Raw genomic sequence first — 19,929 nt, 5'->3', positions numbered from 1 at the left:
ACATCTTATACATATTTCTACACATATTTCACCTGTATCTGTGGCGAATTGTGCCTTGCAGTTTAATTTCCACGCAACCCAATGTTTATGACGTCATATCTCCTAAACTATGCGTCATACATTCATATACTCTTTTCAGAAACAGCCAGCGATATACGTACATACTGTCCGAGAAATGTGTTGCGAACAGAGTGAGCAGTAGTGAAATAATAAACTGAAACGTCATGATTGACGTGGCAGCTTTGCTGCATGAACAGCGAAAATGTTGTAAACGATAAACTTTTTTTCCTTTCAACATTTTGTGGCCGTTATCAGACAGCCTTGTCAAGCTCTGGAATTGTGTGTAAATAACTAACAAGGGGTGTCTCTAGTTTGGTACAGGAATTCGGTGTTGCAGTTGAAGCTTTATTTACCGCTGTGATTAGGATGGTGAAAGCTTACGATTGCGTTACTCTTAGTTAGACCACTATCGGACTTTAAAAATATACTTGAGGTTCCCCAACAAAATGCATGAAATAATATCCAGGGTCACAGTAGGCACATCTGGCGGAAGTAGTATCTGGCCAGTCACCAGAATTACTTCTTGAGCTGCAGAATCAAACGTCACATGAATCACATTTTTTAATTCACCAACACGCCCGGGAAAATTGTACGCTGCCACTTGCCAGGAATATTGAAGCATAGGCTGATACACTGAAGTAGACAGCAGGTTGTGTACAATAGAATGCAATTTAATTATGAAAATACTATTTCCAAATTTAGTGTCAGTGTCATTGGAGAGAGTCCTTATAGACTCTGTTATCTTTCAAGCACATGTGTTATATTGTCGGAGGAAATATATCCCTCCAAAGGCTGTACGTATTTTGTTGTTTTTGGCACAATGATCATGCATCCCATTCACGAAAAGTGATTTTAAATGGTGTTTTGACAATTTCCCACTTTTTCTAGCCACCAATAGCCTCTTTAGATTTCGGGCCGATAGCATTTTCTTGAAAACAAGTAAAAAGTTTTATTCTTAGATATTCACTCATTAAAAGCGCAACAACTACTGCGTAATGATGAGTTGTGTTGTGTGCAGACGGGACCCATAAAAAGGTTGATTTTTTGACTTTTTTAGGTAGTGTCGCACCGGGAGTTAGCTCATGTTTAAATCCACTATGATCAATGTTCGAAATGCAGTGTGGCTGTCTCTGGAAATCCGCTGTTTTCTAATTTACTTCTACGACAAAACGGGCACCACACTGGCGAATATCTTTGTCTGTACATCGTTGGCAGTCATGATAGCAGTGTTCTGTCTACGGCACATTCTGCGTTTTTCTTGAGACGTGCTATGAAAACTGCAGGAGTCCAGTTTCTCTTCCTTTTTGCATTGCCCAAAAGTTCGGGTTCCAGTAATGACACATTTTCCTTCATTCAGTGCTGTGTTAAATTGTGGTAGAATGTGGTAGAATGTGTTGTTTTATTTCGAGTTCTTCGATTGCCATTTTTCCCCGAAATGAATGTTCATTATGTCTTCTTTTCTCCAGATAATGAAATATTACTTTGATGTTCGATGTGCTTTTTATAGGTGGATGTCTCTTCAGTTATGAGCTGCAGGTCATAGCTTACGTGGAGGTGCACGATAATCATCATAAATATGTTCAAGAAGTTCTTCAGAAAATGTAATAAAAATACTAACAATATGGTATTTCTTTTCCTGTGGAGGCTCATAGTCACCACGACTGTCAACTTTTCTTTGAGGAGTACTGTTTCCGCCACTGGCATTAGCACTACAATCTTGACACTAATAATCGCGTTATCGCCTATAAAGTCGTTTTCTTCATCCACTATCCTATCCAGTGCAACTTTAGTTGAGCAGTCATACGAATATTCATCTTTTGAACAACCAGATCCACCAAAAAAATGGTGAGAGTGTCGTCATCATGTACTACACCGTATTCCGTTGGAAGACGCCTTCTTAACATGGATGCTTCAATATTTAAAACATTCCGAACATTAATGGTTTCGTTCATTTTCGCTGTTATGTATGACAATCCTGACACACGTATACTAAACATGTCAATTACGTGCTGAGTTAACTGACTGACAGGCGTGTTAAACCCCCTCCTCCAAGACTGCAAGCGCTGTTGTGTACAAACCAAGAGCAACTCAATCACAGGCCATTGCTAACGTGGTTAAATATGTGAGACTTGACGGACCCAGAGGACCGCACGCAGCTACAAGGCTCCTCCTTCAATGGACTCTGCTTCCTTCTTCCTAGCGCCAGTCACTCTGTGCCAATCTGCAGCAAGTCCTCATGGGTTCCATATCACCACCTTTTCTTTTGTCCTCTTTGGTATTCAGCTACAGGAAGCAAAATCCATGGATTTCAAAGGCCCTCTGTGTTTATTCATCCGAACGACGTATCCAGCCCTTACAAGTAGCTTAACTTCTCATCAGGCCTACAACGTTTCATCCAGCTCATGTTATGATGGATCCACCATTCACCAGTTATATCGTACCGGATCGTAGATCTTTCTTAATGCTTTTCGCTGGAAGAGGAGAAGATTATTTCAGTCTTTTTTCCAGACGTTCCGAATTTCGCAAGGTTACAGCCCTACTGGTTGGATCAATGTTTTGTAGAGCTGGAGTCTGAAATTCCTTGGCAGACTGCGCGATTTCAACAGCTGATTCAGACTGAAGTACGATCGTTTTGCGGTTTGGTCCTCGCTTTGATTTCTGCCTGATACGATACGTCCCCTGAGAAGATCACCCACAGATATTTAAAATTATGAACCCTTTTATATGTTCCGGATCCGACTACCGAGGCTGGAGTGGGTCTCTTGAATAGTCATGAGTCCTTCTCATCACCAGATATTCGGTCTTCGATTCATTCACAAGACCATCGCCGCTCACTGCGCCTCCATGCTGTCGCTCATCTGCATCAGTTCTTCTTTAGATCTGGACAACAGGGCAAATGCAAAATGTGTGATTTTTTCTTCCTTTGCCTTGATTCCCTCGAAGCTCTTATGGAAAGTCTTCCTCACTATCTTATCGATCGCCAGGTTTTAACATTATTGGTGACACATTATCTCCTTTTCTCAACCCTGTTTTATGTAAAAGTCTGTGTGACTAGTTACCTGAGCGCCATTTTGCCTTTGAAATCTGTGAGGCAAACTCGAACTAGGCTGACGAATTCCTTGGGTATTCCAAACTCGGTTAGGCAATTCACCAGGCTCTCCCAGTGGATTCTGTCATGCCCTCTTAAAATCTATTAAGAGGATGTGCAGGTTTTCGCCGTGTTTCTGCATCTTGTCGATCAGCTGTTGCAGCACATAATGTTGTCGACTGTCGAGTGGCCCTTTCTGAACTCACCTAATATCACTACCACAACTCTGCAATCGACTGTCGAGTGGCCCTTTCTGAACTCACCTAATATCACTACCACAACTCTGCAAGTGGCAGTATATTAGGAATGGACATACGACTTTGTGCGTTGTGCAGGCCTTCAGTTTTAGTCAGGAGGGGTGGGAATTTAATGAGATGGTAAAGAATCCCTGTGGGGGAAAGGATAGGGGGGCAGAAAGCAATGTGGTGAGTTATACTTCCAAGGATCTAGACTGGGTATGCTACACTTGCATGGGATGGAATGGGTCAGATGTATATTTTGTAGCTGTAGAGACCAGCTACTAGATTCAGTCCATTGTGAGCTTTTTGTTGGTTGGTTACTAGGTGAGTTTTCCATGTTGGTTGCCACTCAAAAATTAGTCTAAGATATTTTAGTGTATCAGTTAATCTAATGTGACTGTGGTGGTCTAGCAGGTAGTCGACTACAACTGGAAGTGCCAGAACCAATTCTGGATGAGGTGGGCATCTCTCATCGCAGCTCTTTCAGGGCAGCTGCAGCCCCGAGTCCAGTTAGCCTGCTATCATATAAGTACTGCAAATCTTTCCTGTGGCCAGAAGGAGGTAGGGGCAACGGGCACACCATCCTGCCCCTCCTAGCGGTGCGACAACGAACGGCCGTACTCTGGCTACAATCAGGCCAATGGCCCTTTCACGGGCTTTTGCCACGGATTTTACATTTACAGTATTTTTACTGGATAGGACAGTTGTAAATAATGAGACAGAAGTCACTGAGGCGGAAAATGCCGGTGGTTCTTCCTATAATTGGTGCTAGGGTTTTAAAGGGGTTTATCTTGAGGAGCATATTTTGCAGGTACTATTTTCTTCTCTTTATTGATCTTTCATACTCCTGCCCCGTGTGAGCATGGGTGGTCTGTCAGCGGCACAATTCTTCAAACAAGATACTATAAAAAATATCACAGGAGAACGCTACAAGCATAAAGTACAGGGATAAAATATGAAGGTTACACATAAGAAGGGGAAACAATTGGAGTTAAAATATATAAAAAAAGGGGGGGGGGGAATTTGATGAGGCACGTTTACATAAAATCCAGATAATGATTAAAATGACACTCGATGATGACACAGCACATAAACAGTGGTGGCACGAATAACACAATTAAAAACGGCGTTCACAGTATGGGACGGCGACACTGAACGCACACAGCACTTATGTAACATACACGGCGAGCACCAAAACACGATACAGAGTAACTGGATTAAAATGGGAAGGACCTACCGAGTGAGGCAAGGTCGGAGAGGAGGGAGACAGAAAAGCGAGAAGGTGGGAAAGGTGCGGAGGGTGGAGAGGGAGCAAGCCAGGAAGGAGCGCAAGGACTGGGAAAGGTGGAGTGAGAGGGGGAGGGAGTAGGATGGAGGAACCATAAGAGGGGAGGGAAGGATAGGGAATCCTAGGGAGGAATTGAAAGGGCCAGAGTTGGAAGGGAGGATAAATATTGGGGGGGAAGCACATCATCCAGGGTGGGGAGACGCTGGAAGTTTCTTTTGGGAGGGGAGGTGGAGGGCGTGAAGATGGAGAGAGGTTGTGAGACAACGGTAGGGGCAGGGTGTGAAGAGGAAAGGAGACAGCAGGGGGTTAGGGGGATCAAGACGGCGGTTAGTGTAGACGATATGGATGGGTTCGAGGAAAAGGAGAAAATGTAGGGAAAGGATGAGGTCACAGAGAATCATCGTGGGAGTTGCGGGTACTACAGGTACGCACACACAAATGTGGCCAGGCTTGCAGCACTTGTACGAGCGTGGCTTATAGCCGGGGCCGTGCTACGCTCCAGTAGCTACGACCAGGAGCGCCAGTCGCAGCTGCAGCCAGTGCCCTGCCGCAGGTACTACCTGGGCACGCACGACTCGCGGCCGGGCCAGCAGCACCTGTACGTGGTGCCCGACCCGTCCACGGACGACCCGCGCCGCCTCGAGCCGCAGTGCGTCACGTGCGACCCCAGCGGCCCGCTCTGGAGCTCGCGCTACTGGTACGCCAACTGCTCCCACTTCTCCGCCGCCTTCGCCCCCGGCGGCCACGGACAGCGCTTCTACGTGCTGCAGGTCAGTTCCGCATGCGTCCTACACGCAGGGACTCCGCTGCAGGCTCTCTTTAAGGGGGGTAGGGCGTCAAGCTGGCCGACTTGGAGCAGGACAGCCACCACAGGACATTTCAATTTCCGCTGTCTATACTTTTACAAATAAATTCATAAAACTGTGTCAGCATGACCAGGAAGGATTCAGGATTCACACTCGTAGCAGAGGAAGTTCAAAAACATAACAAAATAATTTTTTTTACATGTGAAATTTCATCATTTTTTCACTTACTATTGGCTGCATTTGTTGCTATAGGTACTTTTTTCTTCATAAGTAAGAGAGACTGTTCGATGAATTTTGCACAGCATACAAACCATACTTACAGGTGTCTGAAACTCTAGAATCTATTTCATTTATGAAAAAATGAATGTTCTGAAATGAAATTTCGTAGTTTATTATCTCAATTTTTACCACAGTTTTTAATAGATTTGGAAAATTCTAGAGTTTCATACACCTGTAAGTATGGTTTGTATGCTGTGCAAAATTTATCAAAGAATCTCTCTTACTTATGAAGAAAAATGTACCATTAGCAAGAAATGCAGCCAACAGTAAGTGAAAAAATGATGAAATTTCATACCTAAAAAAAAATATTTTGTTATGTTTTTGCACTTCCACTGCTATGAATGTGAATCCCGAATCCTTCCTGGTCATGCTGACAAAGTTTTATGAATTTATTTGTAAAAGTATAGACAGTAGAAAATAAAATGTCCTGTGGTGTCTCTCCTGCTCCAAGTCGGCCCGTTTGACGTCCTATCCCCCTTAAAAACTCTCTAGTACGCTTAGCAGTAAAACTGAACTTTGCACTACCACATGCACTACAAAGACCGTTTTTTTTTTTTTTTTCAACCTCCGATCGGTCGTGAAATAGAAACCAAATGAAAATCAAAAATAATTTGCTTGCAAAATTTAGCTACACCTTCCAGCTATTTCTCTACATAGTCTCCGCACCGACTTGGAAATTCATCACAGAGTGGTACCAAATTTCCAGTACCTTCGTCATAGAAGGCAGCGGCCTGTGATTTCCGCTAATTCACTACCCTGGTCCGCAGCTTGTTGTGTGTGCCAAAATGTTGTCTTCAAACCACGAAGTTCATGTGAACGAAGATATTAAAATCAGAGGAAGCCAAGTTCGGGCTATATTCTGGGTGCTAAAACACTTCCCATCGGAAATGCTGCAGGAGTCTCTTCGTTTCCTCTACAGTGTGCAGGCAACGACTGTCACGAGGATGTAAACGGATGACAGTTACGTTATGTGGGCTGTATGAATTCAGGCGAAAGCTTTCAGCAGGCACGTCGTTAACTGTGCGCTCAGAACAGAAAAGAGCGACGTGACGCGATAGACGGCCATAATACAGACACTGTGTAACATTTTTGCGCAAAGCTACATCGGATTTTCGCTGTGGTTTAAAGTTCACAGTCGGTCGGAGGTTGAGAAAAAAATACCCTTCGTGTCTATTACTACTTTACGTTTTTGAAACAAAATAACGTAATTTCCTGGCGCCTGGATACATGACAAATACGTAGCTTCACAGAGAGATAAAAAGTATATCCATGTTCTCCAAATATGGGGGCAATGATAAGCTTTTCTCTACGTATGTTGTAAATTGTCACCTCTGCATTTCCGTCTCTGCCCTAGAGCGGTATCTAAGCAATGCTTCTCATCCTGTAGCATTATACACTGAAGCGCCAAAGACACTGGAATAGCCACGCGTATTCAAATACAGAGATATTTAAACAGGCAGAATACGGCGCTGAGGTCGGCAATACCTCTATATAACACAACAAGTGTCTGGTGCAGTTGTTAGATCTGCTACTAGTGCTACAATGGCAGGTTATCAACATTTAAGTCAGCTCGAACGTGGTATTATAGTCGGCGGACGAGCGATGGGACACAGCATCTCCGAGGCAGCGACGAAGTGAGGATTTTACTGCACGACAATTTCACAAATATACCGTGAATACCAGGAATATGGTAAAACATCAAATCTCCGACATCACTGCGGCCGGAAAAAGATCCTGCGATACCGGGACCAACGACGACTGACGAGAATCGTTCAGCGTGACAGAAGTGCAAAACTTCCGCAAATTGCTGCATATTTCAATTCTGGACCATCAAAAAGTGTCAGCGTGCGTAACCATTCAACAAAACATTATCGATATGGGCTTTCGGAGCCGAAAGCCCAGTCGTATATTCTTGATGACTGCACGACACAAAGCTTTACGCTTCACCTGGGCCCGTCAACACCGACATTGTACTGTTGATGACTGGAAACATGTTGCCTAGTCGGACGAATCTCGTTTCAAATTGTATCGAGCAGATGGACGTGTACGGGTATGGAGAGAACCCCATGAATCCATGGACCCTGCATATCAACAGGGGACGGTTAACGGTGCTGGAGGCTCTGTAATGGTGTGGGGCGTGTGCATTTGGAATGACATGGGACCCCTGATAGGTCTAGATACTACTATGACAGGTGACACGTACGTAAGCGTCCTGCCTGGTCACCTGCACCAATTCATGTCCATTACGCGTTCCGACGGACTTGGTGAATTTCAGCAGGACAATGCGATACCCCACATTTCCACAATTGCTACAGAGTGGCTCCACGAAAACACTTCCCCTGGCCTCCAAGCTCCCCAGATATGAACATTACTCAGCATATCTGGGATGCCTTGCAACGTGCTGTTCAGCAGAGATCTCCACCCCCTGGTACTCCTACGGATTTATGGACAGCCCTGCAGGATTCATGGTGTCAGTTACCCCCAGCACTACTTCAGATATTAGTCGAGTCCCTGCCGCGTCGTGTTGCGGCACTTATGCGTGCACGCGGGGGCCCTACGCGATATTAGTCATGTGTACCAGATTCTTTGGTTCTTCGGTGTATGTTGACTGGCATGGCTGAAATTAGATTTTACAGCTCAAACAACATTTCGTCAGAAATGGGTACTGTACGTGGTATAGCGTAAACCTTCAGTACGCTGGCTGGAGAGAGACCGATCAAATGTCACAGCACAACGCCGTCTTTTCAAATCCTGTAGCCAAGTTTTCAAGGCGGAATTCTTAAGTGTTGCACCGGAAATTAAAACAGCGTTCTCATTGATGCTGAAGTTATCAGCCAATGATCACGATAAACTCAATACCGTAGTATTCACATCACCGGGCACTTTAATGACATCCACGCCGCAGTTATGAGTAAGGTAGCTTCAGCGAGGTCAGTCGCTCGACCAGTGTGTTGGTTTCGGCAGATGTTATTCGCTTTGCATGCGGTGCTTCTCCCTAACTTGGTGTCTTTGCTCTGCATCTCTCTCATATGAAAGTTGTTCATCTGTAGACGTGGTCTTACCGTTGTTTGAATCTCTCTACTGAGGCCTGCTACCGTGAGCTGTGTCTCGTTGCTTCTGATGCATCTCGCTATGTTTCTTTTCCGAAATGACTTTTTGTAATCTTTTATTTTCATTACGCGTAACTTGCATATTAAATAATTAAGAACATAAAATTAAGATTTATAAAATATTTTTTAGTAATGATGACCAGTACGACGTGGCGGTGGCCGTCGTCTGAGAACGAGTGAGTCTTTTAAGCCATTTTAGTTGACGTCGGGTGCGATGTTTATTAATGGTACTCACTTTATGACGACACGCTTCCTAGATCATGCCGCCATCCTCATACAGTAATACTAATACATTACATCAAATAAATAAACAGCCTTCCACATATTTTATACAGTCGTTTTTATCTCAGTAGCAACAGTCCGCCCTTTTAAGTAACTTCTGCCATACCGTACTGGTTTTCCATCAGTTGTGGGCCATATACTGTTTACTTAGTTGCGACTACGCTTTAGTAATGATAAAATAAAAAATTGTATGCGTTATGCAGTAGCATTCTATTGTGTCGAGTGAAGTTATACCTCCGATTTAAGAAACTGTGCTAACACGTTGACGAGGATTTGCATGAAAATGATTATTTGGTTTCGTATAATCAAAAGTGAGGGAAGCAATATTTTCCTCCAAAACGTTTGGTTAGTGTACTGAAAAAAATGTCCACATTTATTGCAAATTTCGGCACGCCTGGCTCTTTAACTAGTGGTCTTATGGAAATTTCAATATACATATTTGTATAGCTGTACTTAGACTGTCTGCAGCTCGTGGTCGTGCGGTAGCGTTCTCGCTTCCCACGTCCGGGTTCCCGGGTTCGATTCCCGCCGGGGTCAGGGATTTTCTCTGCCTCGTGATGACTGGGTGTTGTGTGATGGCCTTAGGTTAGTTAGGTTTAAGTAGTTCTAAGTTCTAGGGGACTGATGACCATAGCTGTTAAGTCTCATAGTGCTCAGAGCCATTTGAACCATTTTTTGTACTTAGACTACGTAAACAGTCCAAGGCATAGTTACCTACCCATGTGTTGGTGACAAACTACACCGTTGACGAGCATTTCATCGGATGCCCATCTCATCAGTTTCCTCATCCTGTTTCCACTTCGTTTATCAGTCTTCTGTTCTTCCGGTCTCCCGTTGCTTCTTTCAGCGGGATACCCATTCATCTCTGTCAACAAATTTTTCCTGATCACGTACGTGACGCACACATTTCTGTTAATTTCTGTAATTGTTGGTCCTATCACACTCCAATATCCATCTCGTGTTCTTTTTCTTTTCCTGGATCCTAACTGCTCCTCCCACAAGCATTCTTTATTTTTTCTTTCAAATCTGCACTTCACTTCTGTCAAATGTCATCTGAAACTACCTATTCTATAATCTTCAAAAATGGTTCAAATTGCTCTGAGCACTATGGGACTTAACATCTGTGGTCATCAGTCCCCTATAACTTAGAACTACTCAAACCTAACTAACCTAAGGACATCACACAACACCCAGTCATCACGAGGCAGAGAAAATCCCTGACCCCGCTGGGAATCGAACCCGGGCGCGGGAAGCGAGAGCGCTACCGCACGACCACGAGCTGCGGACTTATAATCTTTACAACGGTTTTTAGTCAAGACTAAACACCCTGGTAATGTATCTTATAGACAAGTTTCAACTGTCCAGTAAGGCTCCATTTAGCTTGATTTTTGGGCCTTCAGATGGTAGGCCTACTTCATCATAGCCCATTACCTCCCTCTTCCCCTATTCAGATTTCAGTATCTTTGGTCCACAGCCTGTTTCCTCACATCTCAATTCATGCTCAAATCTTAGTCGTCTCTGATCTTCTTGTGCTTCGCATAATTCTTCATTGTACATCTTTCCTATGTGTTTATTATCTTTTAAGTATGCTCTTGTCTTGCGATTTTTACTGGGCATTTCCTTTAAAAAATATGTATTGACAAGAGAACAGTACTTTCGAATTAATATTTCCCAAAAGAGGAGTCGTTGCGTCGTTATTTTCCAAATTTACATTTCCAATACGGAAAAGAGATGAACGTACAGCAAAGTAACTTCTGTTTTGAGAAATATGATTCTGTACGTGTTGTTTCAAAGAATTGTTTAGGAAATACCTTATGTGATATATATAATTATCGTTACACGATTGTTCTTCAGTGGCTTCTCCTTCTACAGTGTTTATTTCGTTAACCTTCAAACACAGATCGTAGTCAAACGCAGAGTATTACAGGTAAGTGACCTTGATAGTTGGTACCAGCAAAGAAATCTCTGTATTTTAAAATCATTTTTATTCGGTTTTAGCTTTTCGAGTTGGGGTAATTCACTCGTTATTACGAAGAAATGTATGAGAACATCTGCTTTACAGCGACGTAGACAAGTACCTTTCACTCGGTAATGGCGAGAATTATTTTCCATAAACAGAGCACTTAAAAAGCCAATTATGTGATTCTCCCCAGGATATTGCCTGGCTGTCTGGGTTTATCATCAAGTCTGAATAAATGAATAAATTGAAATAAATACGAAGAAGCGTTGTGCGATTCTTGAGGGTGTTATTTGGTTATCATGGAAACTTTACAAAGACTCTCGACAAATTCCAGTGAGAGAAGGCTGTAGCGCGCAACAGTGAGGGCTACATTTAAAATTGCAAAAAATAACTTCTCAGGCGACGTAGAAACATGCATCGCTAAAGTGGTGCAGTGATAAAATGATACCGATGCGAAACAAGCAATTATTTTCTTCGCGTGCCGCCTCCGTAGAAGGTGTAGGAAGGGTTGTGAAGTGTACTCATAATGGGCTTGGTAACTGTGCCGTTGATGTGTCTTCAGATTCTTTGAATGCCTAATTAAGGACTGAGCGTAACAGCATTCCCACGTATGCGCTGCATCTTTCTGTAGTCCATCATTCTATGATAATTGGATGTTTATAGCGTGTAGCGATGTAATGACGTTGTTGGCAGCATTACAACATGTACAAATTTGCAGGTAAAGAATTTACGTATTTGTAGCTTGCATACAGAAAAGATGGTGTCAATGTCACAGCTGCTGCACGAGTGTTAATGGGAAATTTTCCCAAAAGAAATGCGCACTCCCTGACTTTCGACGTACGAAGCAATTTTGCGCGGACTACAAGAGACCGCAAAGTTGCTAGTATGTACTGCGATTTTCACCTGCGATTTTTCCAAAATGGTCGAGTGTACGTTCACCAAAGTTCGTTTTCTGTGCATGCTACGTTTTCCATTTGTGCAGTAGTACTATGCAGTACTGAAGAACATTATGTGTAATGGCTGATTTTGCAAAAGCGAGACCAGGAAACGATGCCTGAGTAAGTAAGGCTGGAGATGTTTTCCAAGGGCTGTACGCCCACTTGAAGGTGGACATACGAGGTGTTGAACACGGTAGCAGCACCAGGGAAGTGGCCCGCCGTCATGGGCTAAGGTACACAGCTTGTGGAACATTCTCCAAGACAGCTACCACTGTCCATATCACTTACAAGGTGTGCAAGCCTTATTACCTAGTCCCGTCGCTGGTTCGACACACAGACCACCATGGTGCTGAGATTACCGTCATCCATCCTTTCCACTGATGGGGCTACTTTTATGAGGGTTGGTATCGTCAGGTTTCACAACACTCACCTCTGGCGAACCGCCTGCAGAAGTTGAACGTCACTGTGTGGGCGAAGATTATTGGGGACTGCCTCTTGAGTATGGAGCTAAAACATTAGCATGAATTGGAGATTCCCACTTGTCTGGTGTGTTATTGATGGGTCTGAGTCATCAGCTCACACATGTATTAGTTTTAGGAGCTCCGAGATGGACGGAGGTACTGTGAAAGTGGAAACAAATTAGTGACACATAAATATACACTTGATGTAATGCTTAACTTCAGATGTACCGCAGCTCTTGGATGTGCATCTGGACAGATATAACTAGCAGTGGCCTGTCAAGCGTGCGTTCTGAATACAATGCCAGCAAGACAACGACGATCCTGGGCACCGTATTATCAATCACTGTAGTTAATACTTGTCACTATGCGAAAGCTATAGGCGAGTCCACTCATGCACACATCAAAAACTGTTTTGTATCACCCCGGTTCCCAGAACTCCTGAAGACAGACGTCGACTGGGGATATTGTATCACAGACACAGTCCCTTTGCCGGCCGGTGGTCTAGCGGTTCTAGGCGCTCAGTCCGGAACCGCGCGACTGCTATGGTCGCAGGTTCGAATCCTGCCTCGGGCATGGATGTGTGTGTTGTCCTTAGGTTAGTTAGGTTTAAGTAGTTCTAAGTTCTAGGGGACTGATGACCACAGATGTTAAGTCCCATAGTGCTCAGAGCCATTTGAACAGTCCCTTTGACTGTTCAAAGATGTCACTAAGCCCACCAAAAGACGCATATTAGACGGAGGGGGTACGACAGCCGATCATATCCAGTCATTCCACCAGGAAGGAGGTACACGGCTCGTGTTGTCTGTAGTTCAACCATGCCTAGACGGTCAATACAGCGGTTCGATCGCGTCAGCATTGTTACTCTGTGCCAGGAAGGGCTCTCAAAAAGGGAAGTGTCCAGGCGTCTCGGAGTGAACCAAAGCGATGTTGTTCGGGCATTGAGGGGACACAGAACACAGAAAGACAGGAACTGACGATGACATGACTCGCTCAGGCCCCCCAAGGGCTACTACTGCAGTGGATTACCGCCACCTACGGATTATTGCTCGGAGGAACCCTGACAGCAACGTCACCATGCTGAATAATGCCTTTCGTACAACCACAGGACGTCATGTTACGATCAAGCTGTACGCAGTAGGCTGCATAATGCGCAACTTCGCTTCCGACGTCGATGACGAAGTCGATCTTTGCAACCACGACATCATGCAGCGCGATACAGATGGGCCCAACAACATTCCGAATGGACCGCTTAGGATTGGCATCACGTTCTCTTCACCGATGAATGTCGCATATGCCTTCGACCAGACAATCGTCGGAGACGTGCTAGGAGGCAGCCCGTGAGGCTGAACGCCTTAGACACACTGTCCATCCACTGCAGCAAGGTGCAGGCTCCCTGCTGTTTTGGGGTGGCGTTGTGTGGGACCGACGTAAGCCGATGGTGGTCATAGAAGGCGCCGTAACGGCTGTACGAAACGTGAATGCCATCCTCCTACCGATAGTGCAACCATATGGGCAGCATATTGGTGAGGGATTCGTCTTCGTCGACGACAATTCGCGCCTCCATCGTGTATATCTTATGAATGACTTCCTTCAGTATAATGCCATCGCTCGACTAGAATGGCCAGCATGTTCTCCAGACATTAACGCTATTCAACATGCCTGGGATAGATTGAAAAGGGCTGCTTATGTACGACGTGACCTACCAGCCACTTTGAGGGATCTATGCCGAATCGCCGTTGAGGAATGGGACAATCTGGACCAACAGTGCCTTGATGAACTTGTTCATAGTATGCCACGACGAATACAGGCATGTATCAATGTAAGAGGACGTGGTACTTGGTATTAGAGGTACCGGCGTGTAGAGTAATCTGGACCACCACCTCTGAAGGTCTCGCTGTATGGTGTTACAACATGAAATGTGTGGTTTTCATGAGCAATAAAAAGGGCGGAAATGATGTTTATGTTGATCCCTATTCCGATTTTCTGTACAGGCTCCGGTTCTCTCAGAACGGAGGTGATGCAAATCTTTTTTTGATGTATGTAGATTAAGTCTCGCAGGCTGATCTCCACTACGAACTGTAACTGCGAACAGCAACCCTGGAACTCCGTACTAGACCTGTAGTAGCCAACGCCAAACATGAGGCCTTGCTGCCTATGGCCGCCGCTTATGACAACTCGAAGAGTGAAGAGTGAAGGCCGTCGGGTACTGCATTGTTCGCAGTGACAAGTAATGCGTGAACTTTGGTATTCTCTGCGTACTCCTGACCCTGTTGACCTCGGAATACTGAATTCCCTAACGATTTCCGAAATGGAATGTCCTAAGCGTTTAGATCCACACTTCAAAGTGTGTTAAAGCCCGTCGTGCGGCCAAGATCGCGTCGGAAACCTTTTCACATGAATCACCTGAATACGAATGACAGCTCCGCCAAGGCACTGCCCTTTAATGACTTTCGTCACGTCATTGTAGTACCCTCTACTCTGAATTAAACACCTGAAACAACTCTGTCACTTTCGCAAAGCACGAGCACTGATTCTCGTCCGAACCACTCAAATGCATTCATAGTACAGACAAAATCGTGTATCACTTCCCCGCTTTGTGGAAGATCACTTCACTAACAATCAAAAACAGACTGCATAAAATCGCTGCTATAGACATAATCATATGAAAAGGGCAAAGAAACTAGTAGGACACGTGACCAGCATCTATAAAAATGTAGCGCTTGCTGCTTCTGTCAACCAGTAATAATATGCAAACCTACTCACGTGATTGGTCAGAAAGAGCGCCATCAGTGGCGGAGTTCGCATGCATTTACTTTTGGAATTATTACTACTCTTGTTTACAACAAAAAATACTGCCGGAAACGCCGCAGAAAAGCACTTAATGTAGTTGGGCACTGGCGGAGAAGTAACCGTAATAAAACGGTTGGAGAAAACTATTAACATGAAAAAGTACACACAGCCACTGATGGAGATGTGATAATACAGGGTGTACATAAAGTCCGGGAACACTTTCAATTATTTATTCCACAAGAACCAAACACTGAACAGATATCATACATATGTCATTTTGAAGAGAAGCCCTGAAAGTTTGTTTTTTTCATGTATACCGCCACAGCGTAATTTGCGGATAGCCAGCGCAAGTTGCAAACATGGCGAGTTCAGGTGCGGAGCGAGCTTTCTGTGTGTTGGAGTTCGACGAAAACATTAAATGGCCTGCCGATCACCAGACCTCACTCTGTGTGACTTTTTTCTGTGGGGACACTTTAAAGATCTGGTGTATTTAGCGCCTCTACCACGTGATGTAGCAGAGCTCCGGGAGAGAATACGGGAAGCGGCTGACACAGTCTGGTACGGGTATGGCAAGAATTTGATTACCGTACTGACGTCTGCCAGGTAACTCATGGATCGCATATTGAATGTCTGTAAAAAAAACTTTCAGAGATTATCTTCAAAATGTAATATGTATGGCATCTGTACAATGTTTAGTTCTTGTGCAATAAATAATTGAATGTGTTCCCGGACTTCACGTACACCCCGTAGTGTAATACACTCCGCTACTTGAAACAGACCTATGTCCCCTCCCTCCATTTGGCTCCCCCCTTTTTTCTTTTCCTCTTCTCCCCTCTTTCCCCCCCTCCCCCATCGGTCGGGGTCCCCCCCCCCCCATCTGCCGCCTTGTCGCCTCTATAGCGCTGTTTTAAGTGAGTGTTCACCGTTGTGCATCCCCTGTCAGTGTTGCGAACAGCCACCATACTGTCGCTAATTGTGCTTTTTACCTCGTGCGAACAGAAATCAGACTGTCGCCGTGTTTTTTTTAATTGTGCCTGTCTATTTACTATGTGTTTTCATCAGCATGTCTTTATATTTTCTTCGTATCTTTTTCTCCGTGTTTCAGTTTTTAACAGCCACCGTTTCATCGCCTGCTTTTATTGTTCTCATATCTCCTGATACTGTTTTTTAACTTTCCTGTAGGCTGCAGAGCGGCGTTTTTGTGCTTCTGCCAGGCCGCTCCCCCCCCCCCCCCCACTCTCGGGGGGAATCGTAATCCACTAAATAAAAAAAAAAAATCAGACCTATAATTTCTAGCTTCTACCCAGTGCGGAAAGGTGAAACAAACACATTTGCAAAACTTCGGTCTGCAGGGTACGTCTAAATAGGCAACAGACAAAGTTATTCATTAATGAAAATTAGCGTTTCCAACGACTGATTTATAATATACGAAATAATTACTTCTAGTCTTGGTAGGACGTTCTAAGGTCGTTGGATGCAGTACGGTAGAAAATGTTGTTCCCTTGAAGCTTTTGCTATTTTCACAGAAAGCTTCCGACGAATATAAGTTCCCCCCCTTCTCTACAACTGGTTTTGCACGTCAATCTCATTTAATATTGCGCAATAGTAACCGCTAAGTGTAAGGCTGTTATAAATGACTGAAGCGATTTCACAGATCGTCTGTAGGATATTATTTGAGATACTGTTACAGAGCTTTACACACACACAGAAAAACTCAAAAAGTTTTTTGGCATATTACAAGTGCTCCTTATGTGCCCCACTACTGATTTTGTAGATATTAAGTCGATAATCAAGTTCTTCCCACGTTTGGCGCAGCATGTCCCTACCAAACTCTTCAAAAGCGCTGTTGATGCGAGCCCGTAGTTCTGGGAGGTTTGTTGGTAGAGGAGGAGTAAAGACTGAATCTTTGACACAGTCCCACACACAAAATTCGCACGGAGTTAGGTCAGGATAGCGTGGAGGCCATGACATGAAATGCTCGTTATCAGCTCCACCTCGACCGATCCGTCGGTTTCTCAATTTCCTGTTTAAGAACTCACGAACATCACTGTAGAATTGGGTAGAGCACCATCCTCATGGTATATGAAGTCCACGCTGTTAATCTCCAGTTGTGGCGTGAGCGACTCGTTGATTTCCCCTCACAGACACATCCTAAAGCTTTAAACTGCACGTACCATCGCCGAATTCCGTTGGTAGCTGGTGGATCTTTGTTGAACTTCCTCTTGAAGTGTCGTTACAGTGTTACGACAGACTGATGTGAATGCAGTCCAGGCACGAAATACGCTTTCTCTGCGCCTGCTGCCATGTTGCCTAACTGCTTACTGCTGCGTCTCGTGGCATAAATCTGAAGTGCGGGTGCACCGATACAAAAGTTTTCAAAATGAATGTTGGGTTTTGTGCCAGCATTTCAGTTAATGTCGCTACAGTGAATTTATGAAATCGCTTCAGACATTCATAATAACCTTGTATTTAATGTAACATGCCCCAGACGTTCATTATCAGCCTCTTTCTTATTGTCATCGATATTGTATTGCATGTAGTTGGTTGGATGGGTGTGGAAGTGGGGGGGGGGGGGGCAGTTAGGGGAAGGTTGTGGTCCGTTTCCTGTAACAATAATTATGTTTTCTGGGTGAGCCATAACTCTGCGATTCCTTGCATACAAAGACAGCAAAAATGTCGCCCCGTGTATTTTTTCTGTAGAAAATGAACGTCAAACAAACGCAATTTGGCAAAACTGTGGTCAAATGTACTACAAGTGCCTTCATTCAGTACTGTCTCGCTGTGGAGCAGACATAGTGCAGAGCGTAGAATTTCGCATTAGAATACTCGAATGTGAGAGGTCTTATTCGGGTCTAGATGCATTTCTTTAATATTTTCCAATTTTAGACATCGTGATATGTTGTCTGACTTCTTAAACGTTTCGCAGTTATTAAGGCAGGCCTTAAACGAAACACGTGCATTTATTTAATACTAACATAGAAATTGGTGTGCATTCGTTTTTATCACACCACTTTCAAACGTTTACTCTGCTCTCTTCCACGCAACTTTTACACGGTCCATTCACATGCTATCACCAATAGTGTGTTTAAAATATTACAACTGAACCCTCTTACTGAATGTGGTACAGATGTTTGGCACTTCTACATTGATAAGCTATGTAGCTGCATCTCTCCTATGACAGGTAAATTATTTTTAGCTACATACTACTCTCCATGAACGTTTCTGACGTTCTGATCAATGATTATTACGCTTAAAAGGAACTGTAGTTGTACGATTTGTATTGCCGAAGAAATAGTGTATAATACAGCATTTTTGGGTAGATCAAAATTAGAAAATTAAAAATTACCCCTAGACCCAGAAACGAACTCTCGATATCGAATATTCTAACGCAAAATTTTAACCACTGTGCTAACCACGCAACAGAGTATTAAATGAAACTACCGCTACTTGTACATCTGATTACAGCGTGCCAGACTGCTTTCCTCTGACGACCATTTTATATCGAAAATATAAACGGTACTGAATGTTGGTAAAAAAGTTACCATAGAAACTTGGTCTTGTTGTAGGGATACTTTTAGGACTTCTAGCTAGAAAAGTCGGCCCGTTCGTGATGGATGACGGTGATGCAAACTGATGATAGCACGGGCCAGTGCATTGTTAGCGCTACTGTGCCTGTGTGTTTGGGTGAGAGCAGCTTGGCCTTATCTGTGGCAGGCACGCGGCATCTGTGTCTGCCAATGCGCTCATTACCATACTGACGGCGGAGCACGCCAGCCTGTGCCGTGTGAGGGCGTGTGTCTGCCGGCGAGGGTCCCACCCCTTAGCGACTGTGTCTCTACAGCAACTGAGGCTGCAGTGTATCTCCAGCTGACGTAGGACCAGACTTCTCTTGACGAATTACGCAGTAGACAATATTCTGATGCGATAATCCCCCAAGGCCACGTTCCTGCGTCTTCTGAGAAGAGTCCCTACGACCTCAGACACGGTCACCTTCCGCACATGATCCAGATCTGTGACCAACCGTTTGTCCTCTTCCAAACTTCCCTAGTTGTTCAGAAACTTTGTAGATACGTCTCTCGAAAACCTTTTGTGGCTACATTCTTACACTAGGCCCGTTCCAACGAGTATTTTTTATTCATTTATGTCACACATTGTCGGAGATAATGGTTGTCTCTGGGGCATTACTATATAAGAAACTTCCGCTAAAATGTCACGGTACATTACCACAGTTGATGTAGTGTCTACTGTTTGACATTTGCAGTAATTCTTGACACAGTTGTGGACGAATGCTGAGGAAACGAAGTTCCAAATGTTCGCTACAAGCGAACCCAGCAGTGCTCCGCAGATGCTAAATATATATGCAGATTGGATCCTTATTTCTCTGCATCTCCTCGCGCCCCCTCTCTTTGTCCATCTCCTCCTTCCCCTTTTCTATATACATTTCCTCCTTGCCCCTCTGTCCATCTCGTCTTTTCCCCTCTCTCTGGCTTTGCGCTTTGTTTATTGTTATTGCCAACCAATTTTCGGTGGGAATTTATTAGCTTAAAATGATTGGGCTAATCGTATATGGTCTGTGACAGACATCCCTTGCTACTGCATCTGTGAGCTGATGGTTTCAATGACATTAT

The 19,929-nt window shown here is 44.2% G+C and overlaps 1 protein-coding gene across 3 annotated transcripts in view; it reads left to right on the top strand.

Annotated features, from left to right (window-relative positions):
- Window positions 1–19,929, top strand: part of LOC126262714 (inactive dipeptidyl peptidase 10) — a 1,533,490-nt gene that overhangs the window by 1,380,579 nt on the left and 132,982 nt on the right. For all 3 annotated transcript variants that reach the window (XM_049959500.1, XM_049959499.1, XM_049959498.1), the window contains exon 13: window positions 5,229–5,445. In XM_049959500.1, the coding sequence (XP_049815457.1) occupies window positions 5,229–5,445 (217 nt within the window). The remainder of the gene's footprint in view (window positions 1–5,228; window positions 5,446–19,929) is intronic.

Source organism: Schistocerca nitens, chromosome 6, assembly GCF_023898315.1.
Source record: "Schistocerca nitens isolate TAMUIC-IGC-003100 chromosome 6, iqSchNite1.1, whole genome shotgun sequence".
Lineage (NCBI taxonomy): Eukaryota > Metazoa > Arthropoda > Insecta > Orthoptera > Acrididae > Schistocerca > Schistocerca nitens.
The sequence above is the reverse complement of the archived record's forward strand: the minus strand, read 5'-3'. Positions and strand labels throughout refer to the sequence as shown.